The following is a 22,709-nucleotide window of genomic DNA, read 5'->3' as shown; positions in this document are numbered from 1 at the left end:
TGTGATTTTTATGCTGCATTTTTTGGGAATCAGGAAAGGGAAAAGGAAAGTTTATCAAACTATTTAATGCCATTTGATAAAATGCTTAGTTTTCGGAGCAGGAGAATTCACTTCTGCAAATTTCTTTTTTTCTGTCTCACTGCATCCTCTTTGCTGTCCTCTAGCTTTACCGGCACACTGTTGCTGTTACCTCCGTCTTTCTATCACTTCCTGTGCGCAGTGCAGGAGTGTTGCCGGGCTTTCGTGAGAGAGAGTAAATTGCATAAAGTCGTTTTGGAGCTGAAAGGCTTATATCAGAATTATGTGAACCCTTTTGACAGAGGTTTGAGTGTAAATAACGTAAATGTTAACGTATATAAGTTGCACACTACAGTTCTTAACTTGTAAATCAGACATTGCCAGAATCTGCTGTGGTCGAGTCGAGGCGAGGCGAGCAGAGCAGTGCTAGAACTGTCTAATAAAAATAGCCCAACATGTGATGCAAAGAGAATTCAGTTAGGGTGGAAAGTTTGTGGTATCCTTCCATCACTGCAGTGCATCATACAGGTTGCAATAGATGGTTGATAAACTACAAATAAAAAAAACCCATTCACTTGTGCAGACGCACACAAAGAGGCGGGGAAGTCAGATGTGATCTCCTGTGGTCACATGAGACACATCCATGACGCATCATCATACCAGGTATGAACAATGTTACATAAGTGCTATTCACATGTGATAGATAAAAGTGAACGTGAGTCTGAACTTGGTCAAATTCTGTGCTAAATTCAACAACACAATGTGGCGAGAGAATTATGCAATCCTAGAAAAAGAGTATTTGCCCAAGCCCTCTGTACGAATTAGCTGTTCGTACTGTTTGTGAGGCTCCCGGTTTCCTCCCCCAGTCCAAAAAACATTCGGATTTGGAGTCGGCACTCTAAATTGACCTTTTAAATCCAATTTGTTTATGTAACAGACAAGAGGAAACGGCAACATTGCGCTAGTAAAGCGAGACGACTGCAAACACAAAGGCCCTTCCAACATAATGCGTCCTCTGTTCTTCAGCAGAAGAATTCAAAAGATGAAGACAGTGTGAGAGTGTGAGTCTCTTTGACAGCTTGAAATGGAGTCAACATTGTTTAGAAACGCGCTGGGTAATTATAACTCCAATAACAAATTATCCACATCAATCACGGCTTGACGACAAGGTATTTATCTGCGTCGTCTTGTGCCTCAAGAAACTCGCGTGAAGTATGATACGATTGTCGTTTCAGCCGAGTCGTGTCGTGTTGCGTTTATTTTCCTCCTTTACGAGAGAATTATGTCTTGATAACAGTATCTGTATCGGACACCAAAACAAAGTGGTATCAAATATGTACATATTATAATTCACCTTACAATATATCCAATAAACAAGAGAAAAGTGGTTGACATTTATTTAACTTAAACATGTAGGGATTTCATCAGAAGAAGTGGAATAATATAAGAATATATATTTATTTAACAGTAGTTGACTGTGGGGTCTTGAGCTGTTCCTCTATATCTGGTTGCCTCAATCTCTACTCAAATTTGTGCTGTATGTCATTTGTTACCAATAAGTATGCAAATAGTTCCTTTCCAAAATAGCTTTCTGACACCTGCTGCTTGCTGCTTCAGCTGGACTCAAAAGGTTCCACAGTTTGTTTTTTCCTTCCTGCAGCAATGAACCAAAAATACAAAAAACAAATGGAGACTCACTGGCGACTTAAACATAAACGAAACCCACCCTTCCTTCCTCTTTGATTAAACGACGGATTATCTCTGCATGCAGTACTTCCTCCTTTCATTATTATGGAGTATTGGAGCAAATGTTGCACGTTGCAGGTGCAGGTGGAGATTTTTATCTGCACATAGGTCGGTTTTCTTTCTTCACACCTGTTAAGATTTTGGTCAGCATGTGCGTGCTGCTGAGTGTGTGTCACGCATCCCTCATCCACTCCTACTAATCAGGGTCTAATCATAGTCTAAAATGCTGTAATACCTGTGTGTTATCAACCAGCGTGTGTCTCACGTACTGCCTTGTGCCTGTCCTTCCTACTGGGCGTTGTTGTCTCAGTTTACAATCAGCGTGGCTCATGCAGCGTCTCGGGTGCAGGCCTCGTGAGCTGTCGCTGGTGATTCCCTCCCTGAATTTCATATTGTGTAACCATGCACGTGGCCAACTCCTCCCAGCATTTATTTTCTTTCTGATTCAATTCAATTCTATTCAGTTCAATTTTATTTGTATAGCACCGAATCACAAGGGAAGAAATCTCTGACAGAACCAGACACAAACATTTGTGGCCATCTGCCTCGACCGGTTGGGGTGAAAGGAAAAATGGGAGACAGGGGGGGGGTTGGCGTGGGTAGAGACAGAAGAGAGAGGAGCAGATATACAACAGTTGTATCACGTTATAACACTTACTTTCCAGCACCCTCTCTTCAAACTCCAGATGCGGACACTTAACTGAAACTAAATTGTAGCGAAAATGTATTAAAGTTTTCGTCTTTGTGAGGGTACACTGGTCATGCATATTGTTTATTATTATTTATGTTACGTGTCTGGATCTGCATGAAGACAGAATCTGGACCTGCACGAAGACAGAATCTGGACCTGCACGAAGACAGAATCTGGACCTGCGTGAAGAAAGAATCAGGACCTGCGTGAAGAAAGAATCAGGACCTGCGTAAAGACAGAATCTTGACCTGCATGAAGAAAGAATCTGGACCTGCATGAAGAAAGAATCTGGACCTGCATGAAGAAAGAATCTGGACCTGCATGAAGAAAGAATCTAGACCTGCATGAAGAAAGAATCTGGACCTGCATGAAGAAAGAATCTGGACCTGCATGAAGAAAGAATCTTGACCTGCGTGAAGAAAGAATATTGACCTGCATGAAGAAAGAATCTTGACCTGCGTGAAGAAAGAATATTGACCTGCATGAAGAAAGAATCTTGACCTGCATGAAGAAAGAATATTGACCTGCATGAAGAAAGAATATTGACCTGCATGAAGAAAGAATATTGACCTGCATGAAGAAAGAATCTTGACCTGCATGAAGAAAGAATATTGACCTGCATGAAGAAAGAATCTTGACCTGCATGAAGAAAGAATATTGACCTGCATGAAGAAAGAATATTGACCTGCATGAAGAAAGAATCTTGACCTGCGTGAAGAAAGAATCTTGACCTGCATGAAGAAAGAATCTTGACCTGCGTGAAGAAAGAATCTGGACCTGCATGAAGAAAGAATCTGGACCTGCGTGAAGAAAGAATCTTGACCTGCGTGAAGAAAGAATCTTGACCTGCATGAAGAAAGAATCTTGACCTGCGTGAAGAAAGAATCTGGACCTGCATGAAGCAAGAATCTGGACCTGCATGAACTTGACTTTTGTTGCATTGTTCTGGTTTCCCTCCAGGTCCTTGAACCATTGAGTAGAACTGATGACACCGAAGTTGAAGATTCACATTTTTCACATGAAAAAGCTCACATGAGAGGAGAGACGGAGACGAGGTGCATTTCAAAAATGTAATAACATTAATAATAACAATTAGGGGCCACAGGGTTGGCGGAGCGGTTAGCACTCTTGACTTTGCAGAAAGAAGACCAGGGTCCGCGCCCCGGTCGGAACAAGGGTCTTTCTGCATGTAGTTTGCATGTTCTCCCTGTGTGTGCGTGGGTTTTTTTTCCGGGTTCTCAGTTTCCAACCACAGTCCAAAAATGAGGGTATGAGGTAAATTGGACACTCAAAATTGAAAGTGGATGGTTGTTTGTCTCTGTGTCCCTGTGATGGACCGCTGACTGCTACCCCGTCTTTCGCACTACGTCAAGCTGAGATTGGCACCATTGACCTCCACGACCCTCATGGGGAGGATAAAGCGGTAGAAGATGAGTGAGTGAGTGAGAAATAACAATTATCATCATCTCTTTCATGGTGTGACGTGAGAGAAACGCCAAGAGAAACACCATTACAGGGAGCCGCTCATTCGTTCCATCACAATACCCTTACAGGCCTTGGCACAAATCTCAAAATGTATGTGCTTGTAGTTGACTATTCCAGGTATTCACGAATGTAATCACACACTTCAATTTTTCGTCATGGCATTCCTGAGACTTTGATGTCCTCAAGCTTTCACGTCCTTTGCAGCCTCATATGGTTTCAAACATGTCACCAGCAGCCACAGCAGCCACAGGTTCCATAAGGTAACGGTGAGGCGGAATGAGCGGGCCCCAACAGTGATGAATCTCCTGAAAAAGGCGGATGAACCTTATATGGCTCTACTTGCCTACGGGGCCACACCTCTTCAGGATGGTTACAGCCCCGCTCGACTCCTCATGGGTCCACGTCTGCGCACCACAGTGCCTCAGAGCTGGATCGTGCGCTGCCAGACTGCAGCTCGCCGTCTCGCCAGGAAAGGGAGAAGAGGATGTCTGATGCTGCTTGTGGCAAAGAAATCTCAGTGACCTGTCTCCAGGAGAGCAAGCATGGGTCACCAACACTAAAAACATGAGGAATTGTGATCCAGAGCCATTGCACGCCAAGATCCTACATTGTGGATTTATTTCAGGAAGTAGTGAGACACAACCATGGACACCTGATACCCCTGAAGATGTCCTGGAGTATGCAGAAAAGAGCTGTTGTTTTGGAAAGTTACAGTCTTGACCACTTTTTGTATTGGTGTGTTGGTGTCCGGTGATGACAGGCGGATGTGTGGGTGAGGCAGGATAATAAAGTGGTCGCTTGTGTTCAGACACAGTTTTGTCCCGCAAACACTATGTTAAGAACACGACACCGTTGGAGACCAAATTGTGGTCCATTTCTGAGAAACTGTTTAAGTTTAAGGCTAAGATTTAAAATGTGGTTAGGTTAATGATAGGGTTAAGCAAGTAGCAACTAGTTGTGGTAAAGGTTAGGGGAGGTGTTTCGGTCATGCTGTCCAAATCAAAGGAAGTCAACAGTGTTTTTTTAAAGAATAGCTGCATGAACTTGCGTGTGTTGTGTGTTCCTGGTATTCCTCATGTTGTGGGGACCTAAATCTGTGGGGACTTGTCATCATTATGGAGACAAAAATCCATCCATCATCTATCCTCCACTGGAGGGGTGCTGTGCCAATCTCAGCTGACATAGGGCGATAGGCGAGGTACACTCTGGACAGTTCGGCAGTCCATCGCAGGGCCACACAACCATTCACTCTCACATTCACACCTACGGTCAATTTTTTTAATTTTATTTTAGATACTTTACTAATTCCCTTAGGGAAATTATTCTCTGCATTTTGACCCATCCTAGAATAAGGAGCAGTGGGCTGTCACACTAAGTAGCGCCCGGGGAGCAATGGGGGTTGGGTACCCCAGCCCTTTCGACCTGGTGGGGACTTGAACCAGCGACCTTCTGGTTACAAGCCAAGTTCCCTTTCCATTTGGTCACAGGCTGCCCAATTTAGAGTGACCAATTACCTAATCCCCATATTGCATGTTTTTGGACTGTGGGAGGAAGCCGGAGAACCCGGAGAAAACCCACGCACACAAAAAGTCCCAAAAATGTAAATGACTACATTTTAAAGTGAGGTTAAGGTTAAGTTAAGGTTAGTGTCAGGATTAGGGTGAAATTACAAATTTTTTTCTTATTTCCATTTGAAAAACATATTTAAAAATGATAAGGGGGGGGGGGACCGGGGATAGTTGTAACATGGGTCAGTTGTAACACATTCAAGTTAGGAATCGCCTGATTCACTTTCCACAAGCTCTTTTCAGTACTTATTCCACATGAGAAGAATTAGCACCATGTAGCAAACGTCAAATAAAATATTTGTTTTTAGTTCATGGATACAAGAGTTTGGGTTAGTTGGAACAACATTCTTAAATGTTACAACCTACCCCCAAACGAAGTTTTCTTTATATTTCATGTTTTCTTTCAATTTCAGTATGCCTAGGTCCTGGAAGAGAAAGACTAAAGACATTTTGAAGAGAGCATCAAATGATTTTTCTTCACTGATAAACAAGAGCCCGGAACTGAGAGTACCTGATAAAGGCTGCTGCTGCTGCATATTATGGTTTATGTCCACGAGAGGTGGGTCAAGGATTACTGAGGTTAAACTTTATATTTGTGGCAATGTAAAATATAATGCATGGGGAAATTTGAAAGATTTTAAAGATAAAGCGGCACAGATTGAGATTTAAGTAATAAAAAGTAAAAAAAGAAAGTTACTTCAACTTCTACCGAAGTCATTTTCTGGTAAGATACACCAAACTGCACCACTCCCTCGCTCTCTTGCTCAAATACTCCACCCTGAACACTTCCTTCACCCTTCACTCAATCATAATTCAAATCTTAATTGTGAAATCATTAGGGCCAGGTTTTGGTCTCTGTGTGGACTGCTGGTCCTGACCAGGTCAGAAAAGATCCTGCAGCGATCCACAAGTAAACACACACACACACACACACACACACACAGACAGAGGCCAATTAGTTAAACTGCAGTCGTGCGTCTCTCACGTGAACCATTTGAAAGAGGTTAACAGCCAAAACAAGCAAGTTTCTAGAAGAGCAAGAAAGACATCTAGCGGTACGACTGAGAAGCGTTCAGTTTCACTTTCAGGAAAAAAAAACAACAACTTTATTTATATTATTTTTCATTCACATGGAAAGCAACACATTGTCAAAGCATCTGCAGTATTTCTCCCAGTGCAAGAATAAAGAAAACATTAAAGGCAGAATACATAAGGTATTCTTCTCTACTACACCTCTGCTCTGACTGAACCCTGTACCTGATCATTTTCATTTCCTAACCGAAAAATAAAGGGGAAATCATCATGTGCCATCATGCTAATTGCAATGTCCCACTCGTTAAAGGGGATCTCCTCTGTCAATTTAAAAGGAAAAGTGTCTAGAATGACAATGTGTCTCCACAACAGTACAATCCTTCATATATATGTATATAATATAATCCTTTATACATTCAGGATTTTAAACTATTCAATGTGCACTTAAAGGCATAGGTAGGCGTGGATCACAGGGTCACAGTCTCTGAAACTAGAACGAACAAGATTGGAGTGAGTCGCTCCACTGTTAACCCGGGGAGAGTGTGGACTCAGTCGTTTCTTTTACAGCGTCAGTAAAACGGAACTGCTCTGAGGTTCAACCAGCAAACCCGTACCAAAACATAACAACCACCCCTACTAACCAACTAACTAACTAAATAACCTGCAGGAGTGACAAGGGCACACATAAGCAAATGATCCCATTAATGCACACGGTCAGGTGGAAGAGGGGTTCTTTTACACTAATGATTGTATTCCTTCTATAAAACACATAATTCACACATAGAGGCTGTAACACAAATATGAGAACCACAAATTCAAAACACAAGCGTGACAAAAAAAATCTAAATAAAACAGCAATTATCTTCATTAACGCAAGAGGATGAAGTCGACGAGTACGGACTTAAAATAAAGCTTGGAGTGAGAGAGTACAACTGTGTTTAAATAACATCTCGGAGCAAATAAATGTTTTTTTGTTTGTTTTTATCAGGAGCAATGCAGCTGGTTCATCTTCTGTATTTCTTATTGGCCAATGAGCTGGACAGACTCATTACGGCCAATACGGATGTCCTTCTATACACTTTGCACATTAGCCCTTAAAACTAAAACATTCAACAACAACAACGTACCTCCCTGTGGTGGGTGCTCTAAAATCAGGAAACACGGTAATAAGTATATATATATATATATGTGTGTGTATATATATATATATATATATACATATATACACATATAGTGTGCTTACAGAAAATAAAGCATATGTAAAAATGTTTTAACATCTAAAACTGCGAGGGTTGTACAGTCGGCTTGAGCATATTTACATCATAATTACAAGTTTATACAAGCACGCGGAGGTAAAGAATGAGTTTACAGAGACCGCAATGATCGCGAGAGAGCAATTAAAATAGATACGCTTTAAATTTGAGGTAAATTGGGCTGATAGGAAGGAAGGAGGAAAGACAGGAAGGAAACATTTGGCTCCAGTGTGCGCGGCCTTCTCTCGTCTAAGACACATTGGCTGTTGATTCAAATCTGCACGTGTTGTGAGCAGCGCGCCATCTACTGCACACAGTGGGGAGGTTTCGTCAGTACATTCATGTGATGCAGAAATATAAAGCTATCGGTGAAATAAACCCCCAGTCTTCTTGCCAAACTATGACTAAAGTAGTACGACAGTGACATGAGCGTAGCTTAATTAAGAACCCTAACACATCTCGAGTACGGAGGGGTCAGCGGCAGCTGCGTCTACAGACGACACAAACACACAGACATTCTTCAAACTTGCTCCTTTTTCTTTTTTGTGAAGTGGCCATCAAACAGCTCATGGAGTGAAGTGCCTGAGAGCGAGCTGAGCCTAAGTTTGGGAGAAGCTTGATTGTCTGCTCAGGCGTGAGGACTGCATTATGTGAGAGCTTGGTCGACACCGCAACGTAGCGCTGAGGAGGTTGCGTTTGTTTTGGCTGCGTTTCAACAAAGCGGTTCAGAGCGCTCGAGCTCACAGTGGTACAAAAACCTGGTCTGACTTGCGTTTCCACCCAGCTACTGTATATAAATAGCGTGACATCACACCAGAATGACACGCGTAAAAAAACAAACAAACAAATAAACAAACAGACAAACAGACAAACAGACATTCCCAGTTCCAGCTCCACTCTTCAGGTGCTGGACCTCTGCGCTCGGTAGCCCAGCAGAAGGGTACTGAGAGGTGGGGATGTACGGAATGCTCATTTTGGTACCGTCACAAATTCTGACAATCGAAGGAGCGCGTACTTGCAAAAGGTGTCATACGAAACCGAACTGTACCACTTTGTTAGACATGGGGCTTCGCTGTCAAACGCACTGAGCCGCGTTCAGACCTGGTATGAACATCCATCCTGAGTGATTTAAATCACATCTGGATTACACCAAGTACAGGTCTGAATGCTCCCAATCCATCCTGGACTTGTGCAAACACATACAATCACGTGTACAGACATCATTTTGTTGATGTCTATGTGTATATTTGAGTAAAGGGAAGGGGGCGGGGGGAAGTGGTGTCAAACTGACCTCATGTGGTCAGTGATCAGTCGCTATCCTCAATGAGGACTGAGATTGATACCAGGACTGGCACCCTGAGCTCGGGATCTACAGGTCCCAGTCTCAGAAAATCTGACACCTTGTCCAGCCAGGTGAAAGACAGACTCTGGGTTTGTTTACTTCTCTGTGGATAAAGTTAGGAGACACAGTCCCTACAGTAGTGCAAACACTGCTGTTATCATTCCAACACTCTCTCCGTTCGTCTGTCACTGAGCCCGACACGAGGTGGAGTGTCTGTATTAGAGCCATTTTCGGAGTGTAGACAGGTTCTGGTCCATCCAGCGCTGATTCAGCCTAATGGTTTCTAAAGCTTCCTGTACGCTCCTCATCTGAGAGCCGCGCTCCTTCAGACTGGAGAAGAAACACTGCACCTGCACCACGCACACAAAAACACATGTTAAGCTGTGGCCAGGTCCATCTTATTTCAATTCAGACTTCATTACGTACATGAAAAGATTCAATTCATTGAGTGGCATATGCTACAGCACGTACTTGATCGAGGTGTGCTGGTGTGGAGAACTGAGAGGTGGAAGATTTGATGATTGACTGGAGGGCATACGAGCCCACAGGGAACCTAGAGTGAGAACAATGTAATAAAAGTGTCTTTCATCTTGTTCTTTTATTAGTTTTTAGAACATACGTGAAGCCAGAGAGCAAACGCTTACTTTTCTATGAGTCGGTCCCAGTTTTCTCGGATGAAATCCCAGGCAAACAAGTAGCCAGCAAAGTTGTTGCACACAGTGCTGATGACCAAGGGCAACTCCTGTGTCTGGATGATGTCTCCGTTCAGAGCCGTCTTCAGAATCCTACACAGGATGAAGTAAGTGCTCAGTTCAAGCGCTCTTCACGTCGCTACAGTCGCCTCAAATGATTTCTCAAACTTCTTTAAAACAACCCGTTCGTAGTTCAAACTAGGTTTTGCAACTAACGACAATTTAATTTATTAATCGTTTGGTCCATAAAATGTTGAAAAATGTTAGATCTGGAAATGATGAAGTCTTCTTTTGTCCACGAACCAAAAATGATTCACTTTTAACGATTTCTTCGTTATGCGGCGCAAAGAAACCAGAAAATATTCACATTCAAGGAGCTGAAAAATCAGAAATCTTTCATTTTAACAAAAAAAACGTGTCCTTTGTGCTCACTGAACTACAGGTGTCAGCCAAGAAGTTACAACTCATGTGCTACATAGACTGTGCATCAGAGAGCACTGATGAGACTTCCTTTCAAGATTAGATTTAGTAAATCCAGTTACATGAAGTCTGTGAAGGTTCTCAGTCATCCAGGTCATAGCCATCTCCTTAACCTTAACCTTACCCTTACCCTGACCTTATCCAAACCATACAACATGCCTTTGCCTTAAAATGTAATTGTCCCCATAAGGAAGACAAGTCCCCAAAGTGTGACTGTGTAACATGAGTATTACCTGGAACACACACACACACACACACACACACACAGACACACTAGCTTACCATACTAATTGGCGAGTGTTCTGCGTGGACGCCAGGCCCCGTATCATTTTCCGCTTCTCCGCATCATATGTGGTGTTGGCGTACATGTTGAGCAGAGTCACCCAGTCCTCGTCTGACTGCGCAGCCACGGTGAACACAACTCGCTGCAGATCGCCTGGTATCCTACAGAAAGGAACGGGAAACGTGTGAACGTGTGTTACTTCTCTGTTCCCGGAGGTTTTCCCTTGTGTGTTTTTTACGTACCGCATCGTCCCGTTGGACTCGACGTGCTGTTTGAACAGCGCTTTGGCTCGCCTGATGCAGTTTTCTTCTCTCAGACGACAAGCCGTCTCCAGCAGGGCTGAGCGCAGCTCCTGTTTAGACACGCTGTTCTCTTCTCCCCACGTTTGGTTAGCCATCAGTGAACCAAACTGACGCAGAATGTAATTCTGTCATAGGAAAGGAAGAAAAGAAAAGATTAGTACGCAAACATTAAAACAGTAGAAATGTTATCATAAACTATCATTTAAACACTATATGGGGCAACAGGAACTTAGGAAAACAGCCTATTTCACTTTTGGTTCACCACGATAATGATTATATTTGAGTATGAGGAGAGCGTGTGTGTTTATTACCTTCATGCGAGCCACCAGACCAACCTCCTGTCTCTTGTCAAGCAGCCTGTAAATGTTTTGAAGCTGCAACAAGGCCTCCGTCACTGGAGAGGTCTCCGTTTCATTGGTCATGTAGTATAAATGGTTGAGGACTTGATGGAAGGACACGCGTCCCAGTCTGTTGAACACAAAAGCAAGTGAGGGGAAAAGTGGTGGAAAAGAGTGAAAACGGGAAAAGGAGAATTTGTCTCTCATACCTGGAGAGAGCAAAGATGTTGTGTATGAGCGAGGCCCGGTCATCACTTGTAAGGACACCGACGTTGCTGGACAAAGCCTCCCTAAGAGCAGCCCAGCCTTCGTCTCCGTAGTTGACGACGTAGAAGCCCGTGTTCCTGTAGTTCAGTTTCAGCCACTTCACACTGCCCGGCAGTTTAAGAGTGCCTGAAATCATGACAAAGACGTGGAGAAACACGCGCACACGGTCAGGAAACTCACATTGTTCTGGGGGAGAAACGGCGATAAAACACAAGACTAAAGATTTGAGTCTAACCCGGGCACACAGCAGTCCGCATGCCGCAAACCAATAACCGATAATATGGCATAGGATCTTAAAACAAAAAGCCAGCTTGTCAGGATTAAGATAATCCATTTCCCAAGTTTTTGACTGTAATCATATTAGAATATATTTGGTCAAAAAACTATGGTAAAATATGCTGCACTAGATTTTTCTGTTCATTTACAATTAATTTTGATAAGTCACTCCCAATAGACAGTACTTTAAATATGTTGCTTAAAATGTGACATCACTGTTATTTGTCATTCATTCTTTTTCTTCTTTCTTTTAGTGTCTCAGCCCATTTGTCTTGTATGTGTTGGTTTATCATAGTATGTCTTGTTGTTTGTTAACATGTGTATGTTTTACATAACATGCATGCATACAATTCATTTATCAAATACAATCGTTTGAAAATGTCTGGTTTACCTATTCAAAATAATATAAGGTATTACGGTAAAGGCAATAAAAATCCCATGAATTGGGTGACAATGGTTTGTCATCTTTAAAAAGTGGGTCCCCATATAGAATGTTTAAAAAAACAATAACAACAACAACAACACTGGTTTATCTTGAGAAGTAAAAGATGAATCAAAGTGTTTTACCTGTCTTGGTCTTCAGCGTAAACACCTGTCTGCATTCAGGGGCCGAACTACAGCTGTCGTTTACGTACGTCAGTGGAATATTCCACAAGCTGGAGAGAGAGAGAGCACATTACATGGTTATTACAGGTTGATTACAGCATTTTTATGATCTGTGAGTTGATCTCAGTTTGTGCTAATGCGACCCACGTGGACGTATGTGTCGCATTATCAGATGTGAGTAGAAAGTGCTCTTGGGTGAAGGTCACTTGGTCGCCCTTGAGGCTCACAGTGACCAATGGGAAGCCTTTCTGTGAAGTCCACGAGCTCATCATCTCTGACACATTCTGGTTCAGCATTGAAACCTGAAAGATGGGAAGAGAAATCTGTGTTCACTGGCATTTCTCGAGACCAGGTTTTTTTCCCAGATCCTGGTCCTCGGGGACCGCTGTCCTGCATGTTTTCAAATGAGTGGGTTGTGTTGTCAGGCTTTTGCAGAGCTTGATGATGAGCTGACTAATCGAATCAGATGTGTTGGAGCAGAGAAACATCTAAAACATGGAGGACAGGGGTCGTCGAGGACCGGGGTTGAGAAAAGTTAGATTTAAAGAGCACTGTGAAGACCACACAAACACACCTGTGTGAGGCTGTTCCAGAGGTCATTGGTGTCTGTGTTTAAACCACGGAACTGGTTTAGGTATTGAATGATACCCTTTTTAAACTGTTGATCCCCTGGCAGCGAAGCATTCAGCATCAAAAGTATAGACGCACCCTAAAGACAGGGAGAGAGAGGCCTGAAGAGTCTGTGGTCACACCTGAAGCTCAGTGTGACGCCCAGAGGACATGGAAGTTTGATAAGGTGATTAAAACAACAATTCCTCCGGTGTCACCCCCCCCTCACCTTTTCATATGAGACGGAGTCAAACATTTCTTCCACCTGCTCTGCTGCGTTCACCTCTGTTGACACAGCATGGGATGAGTTAAGTGCGTCTTTGTCCAACGCTCTGAAACGCACTGCCAGGAACAAGTTACCCTGCAAACAAACAAAAGAAATGAACTGCGCATGTACACAGCGGAGAGGACGTTTTAATCTGCTCCAAAGTACGCGACAAGTAATGCATGAGACGGATGCTACGGCGTACAATGTCCAGCTGGGGATACACTGTCTGCAGGGACGTGTACTGCATGTATGTGGCAAAGCCTTCATTGAGCCACAGGTCGTTCCACCATCTCATCGTTACCAGGTTTCCAAACCACTGAAACACAACAGGTGAGAGATACAAGATCATGAGCTAGCGCTAAAACCACACTCACTGCTCCTTTCACAAACACAAAAGGAGGACAAAAGCTACCTGATGGGCAAGCTCGTGCGCTATGACGGACGCAACCACTTGTTTCTCCAGGGGCGACGACTGTTTGCCCACCAGCAGGGTGGTCTCTCGGAAAGTGATGAGCCCCCAGTTCTCCATGGCACCTGCCAGGAAGTCTGGGATGGCTACCAAATCTGGCGAAAGGGAAACGGAGCATATTGGGTGAGTAAAAAAAAAAACAAAGGTCCCCAACATGTGGTTTGTACATTTGTACAAACCACATGTGCATCTGAGCAAAGAGAATGAGCAAAACTCCTAATGAGACAGAAAGAGAGAAGCTTCATGTGTCACAGAGAATTGTGAGCTGCTTTGTCTCCTAACATGGTTTCTGTTTTTGTGTCTGTACAGATTCGTGTAGTGCAAACGAGCATTAATATGCATAGATATAGACAAATAAGAAGACCGGCTAACGTGACAGAACACACAAAAAACACATTTCATGGCGTCATAGAATGTAACACATTTACATTTTTTTACCGTCTGTTACAAGAGACACTTTGAGAGAAAGAACTTCATCAGTCAGCAACTTCTTAAAACCAACTATTATAAAAAAATATCAATTGAATAAAAGAGACCTAAACTTTAAAGCATTAAATCTATGAAAAAAAAACTTAGTGTAATGGAGAAATATTTGACATCTCAGTTCAGTGCACACTTGTTTATTCAGGTGGGTCAAATTGAGGTGTTTGAACTTTGTTCATGACTTAAATCTCAAGGAACTTTACCTTATTGATTCTAATGTGAACAGTTCACAACCCTAGAGGGGCCAAAACAAGCATGTGCATATAGTACATATTGTATTAACTCTGTGTGTTTGTGTACTTGTATTTATATCTTTGTGAGGACATTTTGTCTGGGACCCACAACTTTAAAGCGCTTTTTCAGGGTTAAGACCTGGTTCCTAGGCTTAAGGTTAGAATAAGATTTAGTTTAGGCACCTGGTTGTGATGGTTGAGGTTCGAGTAAGGGGCAAGGGAATGCATTATTTTCTATGAGGTGTCCTCGCTAAGATATGACACCTAGTACTACTGTACTCACCTAGTTTTTTGAGGGGGTAGTCTATTTCAAAGAAATTATTGTAGAACTCCAGCAGTTTGGAGGCCGTCTCCAGAGCGTATTCTGTGTGCTGTTCCTTCTCCGGCACTGAATACACCGACACCTGAAGCAAAGCAGGCGTCAAACAATCGCTGAATACTAAATATAAAACCTATATTATATTATCATCATCATCAGATCATCACAGAGTTACGTCTGTGTCAGACTTACTTGAGTTTTTGAGACATTTTTGCTGACCGGGGAGAAATTAGCAACAATGAACGCCACCAGGTAGGTGCTCATGTTGACAGAGGTCTTTTCAAACTCGTCTTGCACGAGGCCTCCTGAAAGTGGCGTGGATTTGGCCTGAAATGAAACGCATGCATCTTTCACTCAACTGTGCTCATTCTTCTTAAAATCCTTCTCAATCTAAGCTTTTAAAATGACAGCGGTCACAGGAACGACTCACAGCTTCTTCAGGACAAAGAGAGACGTTATACAGAGAGAGAGGGAGACTGCAAATGCTGTTCTACTGCACATTAAGCATTTTAAATATCTGTCCTGAGATAGGGACACTGAGCACATACATTTCATTTCTTTGATTCAGTATTATTACAGTACCTTGGGCATGTTAGAAAGAGTCATGTAGTTTGCTTTCCTGTTGATTTTAATCAGAAAGGTGGCTTTGAAAGCAGGCTCGTCGAAGCAAGGGAAGGCCTTCCTGGCTGACAGAGGTTCAAACTGGGTTGCAGCCAGGACCCTAGTGACAACAGGTACATGAGGACGATTGTGCTAAAAGATCTTACAGCAACTGCTTTGAGTCAGTGGTGAAAATACTCACAGCAGAGATGTTTAGTCAAGCGTACCTTTTGTTTCCATCTTTATCCGTGTACGAGCTGTTGTAGAAACCATCGTAAGTGTGTGAGAGGCTGGCAGAGTAGTCCAGGGTCAGAACGCAGAGCTGGCCCGGCTTCAGCTCTGCAGCTGATTTAAAGGCTAACTGCTGCCTGGGTTTGTATTCCAGCAGAGTCACATCATGTGCCTCCCCATCACCCACCTGGAAGAGAGGATCGAACAGTTGACAACTACTGAAAAAGATGACCAAAGCAAAAAGCTTTGAAACATTTCTTTTCTTCAGGCACAAAAAAAAAAAATCATAGTATAGATGTCAATTATTCAGGAATGACATTCAAGTCACTCTTAAAGCAGAACTTTGCAAGTCTCCTTTTCTCTATGGAGCTCCCCCTTGTGTCTACTGTTATCCTCACTGTAGTAAAAACTCCCTGCTGACACTCCCCCCTTCTGGCCATGTGCATTTGTTTGCAACAGAGCTGCCAAACAGGAGACATGGAGCCATGTGCAAACACACATAAATACATAGAAAACAGAGAGACTTACAAGTGCAATAGCAAAAACGCCAGGTCGGCATCCCCTTTGCATGCTTCTGTGTTTTTTAGTTCTTGTTATTCGGACGAGAGTTTTTGATAAATCATTTTTGTAGTTTAAAATAATCACAGAAGAGGTTCCGGACCTCTTCGGCATGACTTTGGTGCAAACTGGTTGATGTTTACTCGTGTGTGGCCCCACGCTCTGTCAGACAGCCATTTCCTATTCATCCCTTTCTCAGACAACAGTTTTCCCTACTTCTTTTTCCCCCGGCTCGGCCTTAATGAATGTCCAAAATAAGGCTATCGCTGCCTTGATCTTACAGCTGGGAGGCGTGTGTGTGTGTGTGTAATGCCGCATGACCCCAGACTTTCCCCAGGTTTCCGGCTGAAAGACAGTAGACCATTCTCCCTACATCAAGCTGTTTAACCGTTACAATGACTCCAAAGCGGTTATATTAGGGTAAATCCTGCATGGTTCCGCTTTAAGTTTGTCATTGTAAAGTATCATCTGCACACAAACACCTTCCACGCGCACCTTGAAGGAAGCTTTAGTAATGTTGAGGTTGGCACCATGAAAGACAATGAGCGAAGTGTTGTGATGGACAGACATAGTGATGACGGTGCACCCAGTGAAGGTCATGTTGTCCAGGTCCGGGTTCAGGGTGATGTCATAGCTAACGGGATGTATACTGAAAGGCAGCCGGAACTGGGCCCATGGAAAAGGTTTGCCATTTGTGGAGATGGGGTAGACGGGCTCGAGAGGCGCGGTGTTGTTTGTCTTAGGACAGCCTGCCTGCAGGAGGACAGAGGGTTGGTTTGAGCCAAGGAAATTGTTTTGAGATTGAGCAAGAGAAACTGTTTGACTTTTTCAACTTAAGATATTTGCTTAATGCAAAGAAACATAGGTTACTACAATTGGGAAAAAAATAACTGAATATTTTTCTTACCTTAGTAAAGGTGCATCCAGGTAAAAAGTATAGTACCATAGTCATAGATGCCACTATCACCAGTAATAACACACATACAACCATTGTCCGGGCAGAGGGACGTGAACATGACCTTAAAAAAAAAAAAAAAAAAAGGTACATACAAAGATCAGCAGTGCAAAATTGGTCCTCTGTTACTCATTGTCCCACATACAGTATGTAAACCTGCATGTTTGTTTTTTCATATCTGCATCATAAAACTCAACAGATAACAGACAGTAACAGGCTGTCTATAAGCCACACATGCGGTTAGAATTGATGTTAGTGAGGCAGCCACACTGTGAAAAAAAACTAACCATACTTCAGAATGTTCAGTCAAATAAAGACCAGCAAAGGTTTCTTTGTTTCTGTGTAGAAGACGAAATACTTTGGCATTTAATTACTACATTTAATTGATGGTGATGTAGTAAACTGAATCTTACCCAGCTACAATCTTCATGCACTTAAACTGCTCAAGAGATTAAATGGACTGTTGTATATTAAGTAGCGCTTCATTTTTTAGGCCAATTCATGATGCATTAGACATTCCTTTTATTTGATCAGTACACAATGAAGATAGAGTCTCAAAAGCACTACATTTGTAATCCCACACAATTTCCGTTTTACTTAGCAACTGTAACCACAAGATTTCGGGCAGGATGTCGAAAGGTGAAGATGAGAAATGTTTCTCTGCTGATCTAGAAACAGGATGTACACCAACACCTCCACAGGTTACTTTAATAATAATGATAATGCTATGTAAAAGCTATGGTCATGAAAAAGTACTTTAAAAATACTAAAATAGAACTTTTAGAAACTAAGGTAAAGTATAATAGACTCACATAATAAATCAGATTTCATAACTACCTTTGCATAAGCCTTTGAGTAATGCTGTGAAACAGCAGTGTAGCGACTGAGACAAATGTTTCGTATACCAACATACTACACAGCTCTCAAGATGACCTTTCTCAGGCCATTACCTGGGTGGAGACTGTCTGGTGTACGGGGAAGAGCCGGACCTATGAGCCGAGCTGCGGTTCATGAAGGACATGCCGAGCAGACGGGCCGAAGACTCACAGTCCTCCTCGTCCTCGTCAATGTCGTGCTCTCCCAGGCCTCGCACGAGCAGCCGTGAACTACTGGGCTCAAACACCACCTCGTCTGGGTCAAGGGTGGGAAATGTCTGCAGAAAGCACACAAAAGCACACGCCTTACTTCTCAAGTTAAATGCACAGTACGTCATTTCTGCCACTTCATCTCTCTCTCGATCTAAATAATAACATATGGCCTAGTTTGATGACATTGGGGAGCAGAGTGTGATCACGAGCTTCAGCTCACTTCCTGATTGAGGGAATAATCCTCCTTTTTTACAGCCGAGTAAAAGCAAGTGTCTCTGTTCCGTTTCCAATCATTTATTGAGATAAAAGCTTCTTTTGTAAAATACTTGCAGGACTAATGGAGGTGTACCTTCACACTTAAGTGCTGGTATTATATTGAGTACAGAGCAGCATTTAGAGCTGTTAAAATGTTGTTATTTTGGTGATTTTCAGAGGCAAACCCCGTGCAAAACGTAGCAGGAGTACCACATTTAAAAAAAAAAAAAAAAAAACTACCAAAATGAATGAAACAGCCCAGTAACTTCAATATTAATATGAATTTCTATGGAGTTAAAGAAATTTTACATGTAATACCTTTAAAGTGGATTTAATTTCCAGCCAGGTACATTAATTAGCACAGGGGTATATCATATCATAAATGAAAATGATCAAGACAGAAATGTCTTGAAACAGCAGGCCACAGATGACAGGTTAATGTTTTTTTTATTGTAATTTCATCCAGTACATGCAAAAATAATAATCTTAGCCAAACAGAACACAAAGGGAAATGAAATATGAGGTTTTGTTGGGTGACTGATACAGTAAGCCCTTAAGTAACAGATATTGACACAAGGGCAAGTGCATTGTAAAGATAAGATCAAATTTAAATGGCTTCTGTGGGGGAAAATGGGTCACTGCTGAACCAGAAAGGGATACTGTTGATATTATGAACGTCGTGAGGATCCAGCGCCTTCATTACACTGAAATAAAGTCGCTTTCCTTTTAGCTCAAAGTAATTTACTCTGTGTTTATTATAGATATGAAAGATCCCATAAAATAATTTTAGATAAGCAAACGGGCCGAGCTGCAAATGAGCAGAGTATCACGGCGTAAGCCATCCTCAAATGATCGGATTCTTAGCCAATCATGAATATGTAAGATTTACAAATAAAAGTGCCCGTGAGAAATGTGCAGAGTGGAGCAAATATGAAATGGGAGATATGCAAATTATTAGACTAGCCCCTTGAAGGGGTTTGCATGTGCATAACATACACAGTATTAGAGGAACTGAGTGTACCGGAAATGCTGCAGAGTCTTTGGCCAAATCCATGACATCAGGCTCTTCTTCAAACATGCTGTTCTCAATCATGTTTCTCGGCAGGTTTGCTCGGTCTGAGAAAGGAGAAATCAGAGAAATCACTTTTAGAAAGAGGAACTGAAAGGTGTGAGAAAGAGCAGATTCTTAGCTACACTGACACACACTTACAGTATGAATGTATATGTGCTTTCTAAAAACAACGAAATAGATACTATGTAACAGTAAAACAAGGACTTATCAATATCACTGAACGTGCTCTCAACATAAAACTCGTAAACTACTTTGATGGGAAGGGGGGGGTGGTGTCTGGGTTAGTTTCCTGTAAGAAAAATCTCCTGCGATATTTCCTGATACTTTGACCTACATAACTGGTAAAACAGACACAAGAAGTATTATAAACTAAGTTTGTTTGGACATGATGAATCATTCAGTATCTTGCAGAGTACACTCGTTTTATAACAGTGCAAAAAAAACCCCAACAACTTTGAAATTGGCTTCAAAACCTGTCAAAAAAGCAAATATAAAAATGTAATGAATGTTAATCATCCAAACATGTTCTGTGCCTCTGCATTTTAAAGTCTACATTTCCACAAAATAATGTGCATCTTCAGCATTATAGGAGGAGCTCCCTCTACAATCTACGTGATTTTGCCGGCTGCCAGATTCTCTCCTCCATAATTTGTGAAACAATAAGAGGCATGCTCCACTTCCTGATTTAATAATATCTTAAGTAGGGAAATGCTATGCAGTGCATGTCTCCCATTTTGCACCACATTCCATTTGCATTTTCTACAAGGTAAAGACAAAGCATTTTCAGTCTTACTTGGTGATGGAGATGGACTGGGAATTGGTAAGTAACAGAAAGTGAAAGCACATTGTTCTCAGAATTCCAAATGACAACAAAAACGTGAGCTACAACTCCCTAAAAGGAAGGCGAGTGGCTGATATGACTATATAGGCTATCATTGTCTCATGTCTGGACTTCATTACTGTGGTATGAATGTTTAAAAATAGGCTAGTGGTTAAGTAGTAGGTTATGTGTAATGTCCAGAGCAGATAACATTATAAATATAAGACGCACCTATTTCTTACTGCTCTACGATGTTGTTATGATGTTATGTTGTTAGTTAAATTGCATGACAGAGCTGCTTCATGTAATGGTTATGATCTAGACTACAATTAAGCGAATGGGAATAACAAACAACTTCAGTGCATTTTGTCTAGTTTGTATGTAAACACAGCAGGAAGTAGGATATTGTCTGTGCTGCCTGTGCTCTTCCTGAAAGTCACTTACATATCGGTCGGAGTTTTTGACCACTGATTCATGCCTAGTAAAAATTATTCCACAGTTCTCTGTAAGTTTGTGATAATGAAAAGCATATGGGCTAAAAAGTGAAAGTAAAAATGGATGATTGTTTCTTCAGCAACAATAAAAAAAAATCACCAAGTTACAAAAAAAGGGAAGTGAGATTACTGTGATTTGGTCTATGCTTTATTCGTTCAAGACAACTGGTTCCTGTTCGTGTGTGTTCACTGGCGCATGTGTTTGTTTTAATAAAACCCCTGACGCCCTGGGACCATAACATGGGTTATAAAGGAGCCATGGCAGCTGGAAGCCAGGGCCGAGCACGAGTTATCTGCAGCTCCGCACCAAAGACAAAACATTGTTATTACCACAAAAACAACAGTGCTGCTGTGTTACAACAAAGACAAGACAGCCACTGTTAGAACAGTGAGAAAGCATTGTGCAGTTTAAATAACATATATAAAGCACATCTAAAATGCCTCCCAAAGTGTGTATATTCTTTCTTGTAATGATAGATGCTGTGTTTACATGTAAAATGTTATGGCTTACATTATAATCGTAAATATTAGGATAAGGAATAAGAAAGGGTACCGTACAAACACAAAATAAGAAGAATATGTTGATTTATATTGACAACGAGGAGAGGAAAACAATTACAAGGTTGTTTATTTCATTCTTGCTAATGTTCATATCTGGGCATGAGCCTTATTAGACGTTTTGCTCAACTTTAAGGGGCATAAAACCTTTACGTTATGGAGCGTTCTAATTTAGATTTTGACAGTAAAGACGCAGCAGTCTCATGTACAATAAAACATTATCATGCCACTGTAAACAGACTGATAATGCGATTAAGTTAGCTTCCGACACTTCCTCAACTGTAAAGGGACAACAATAAAGACACACATGACTCTGAAAACACAGACGTAGCTTTCGTTTGGTTTGTCTAAAGTCAATCTAGGCCACATGTCCGTGGACATGTCCTCCGGTAAATGTCACTCTGTGGGAGCTTGAAGGCAGCTAACGTCAGTTATTAGCTGGCCTGCTGCTTGTTAGCTTACCCACACTGAGAGGATTCTTATAGGCTTTGCTTACCTGTGCTGTTGTTGTCAAATGGATCCATGGTAAAACAAATAAAATAATAATATATATATGTATATGTGTAAATATCTCACAGAGCTTCTTCGCGTCCGAAAACAAAAGGACAAGCGCACGTTCACGGCAGCTCCGCAGATGTTATGTGGCTGCTTTTTAATCACGGTCTCTGTGGACACAACGGCAGGCGAGCTAGCGGTGAGACAACCAACTTCCAACAAATCACGCTGACATTCATTCAGCGAACGCTAGCTGCTCCGCACAACTTTGTCGTCCATAACTGTTGACTGAAAGTCACACAAATCACGGAAGGTGTTTGTTTAAAATGTCTGCCTTAGCACGGAAACATGTAAACAACTGTCATTCTGACACGAACATCAAGAAGACAGAGCGAGCGACTGAGTGAATGTCACTTTGTTTCCAAAGCGAGCAGTTGTTGACAACCTCCCATCATATTACGACGCTCGCGCCGGATTGGGTGATATACTGAGGAGGGGCGGGGCCAGAGTGCTGTACTCAACACACACCTTTTTTTTGTGTTGCCTTTAAAAGTCAGGGGTCTCAAACTCGCAGCCCGTGGGCCATTTCCGGGCCCCCAGTCAATCTTATTCGGTCCACCACTTAAAATCAAATCATTTCTGTATGTTTTTTCTATTATTATTATGTATTATTTCTACAATAAATGTCTTTTATTGTGAACTATATGTCGTTCCATCTCAAAACTAACACTTTTATTTTGAAGGAACCCACTTTTCAAAGATAACAAGTTGTCGTGACTCAATTCATAATAAACATCGTCACAAGAGCAAATCTGAGTATATT

At 42.0% G+C, this 22,709-nt stretch overlaps 1 protein-coding gene across 1 annotated transcript; it reads right to left on the bottom strand.

Moving 5' to 3' along the window:
• Positions 1 to 6,579: 6,579 nt before the first annotated feature.
• On the bottom strand, positions 6,580 to 22,307 carry lnpep (leucyl/cystinyl aminopeptidase). The gene is made up of 22 exons (XM_058636547.1): positions 21,888 to 22,307; positions 19,469 to 19,563; positions 18,055 to 18,257; positions 17,057 to 17,168; positions 16,645 to 16,902; positions 15,588 to 15,778; positions 15,343 to 15,481; positions 14,953 to 15,087; positions 14,725 to 14,845; positions 13,669 to 13,820; positions 13,459 to 13,572; positions 13,218 to 13,349; positions 12,954 to 13,088; positions 12,527 to 12,681; positions 12,341 to 12,429; positions 11,440 to 11,623; positions 11,204 to 11,360; positions 10,833 to 11,017; positions 10,590 to 10,751; positions 9,780 to 9,920; positions 9,607 to 9,688; positions 6,580 to 9,485 (listed from the first exon to the last, which is right to left on the bottom strand). The coding sequence occupies exons 1-22, from the start codon at positions 21,913 to 21,915 to the stop codon at positions 9,354 to 9,356; spliced, it is 3,102 nt and encodes a 1,033-aa protein (XP_058492530.1). The 5' UTR covers positions 21,916 to 22,307; the 3' UTR covers positions 6,580 to 9,353.
• Between the last annotated feature and the right edge of the window lie 402 nt (positions 22,308 to 22,709).

Source organism: Solea solea, chromosome 8 (assembly GCF_958295425.1).
Source record: "Solea solea chromosome 8, fSolSol10.1, whole genome shotgun sequence".
NCBI lineage: Eukaryota > Metazoa > Chordata > Actinopteri > Pleuronectiformes > Soleidae > Solea > Solea solea.
The sequence above is the reverse complement of the archived record's forward strand: the minus strand, read 5'-3'. Positions and strand labels throughout refer to the sequence as shown.

Excerpts from the sequence above, each read along its gene's own strand:
- lnpep (XM_058636547.1), bottom strand. The coding sequence starts at position 21,915 with ATGGATCCATTTGACAACAACAGCACAG. Across the intron at positions 13,821-14,724 it reads CTACCCCCTCAAAAAACTAG|ATTTGGTAGCCATCCCAGAC; the intron begins GTGAGTACAGTA and ends CCCTTTCGCCAG. Across the intron at positions 11,624-12,340 it reads TACGCTGAAGACCAAGACAG|GCACTCTTAAACTGCCGGGC; the intron begins GTAAAACACTTT and ends TCATGATTTCAG.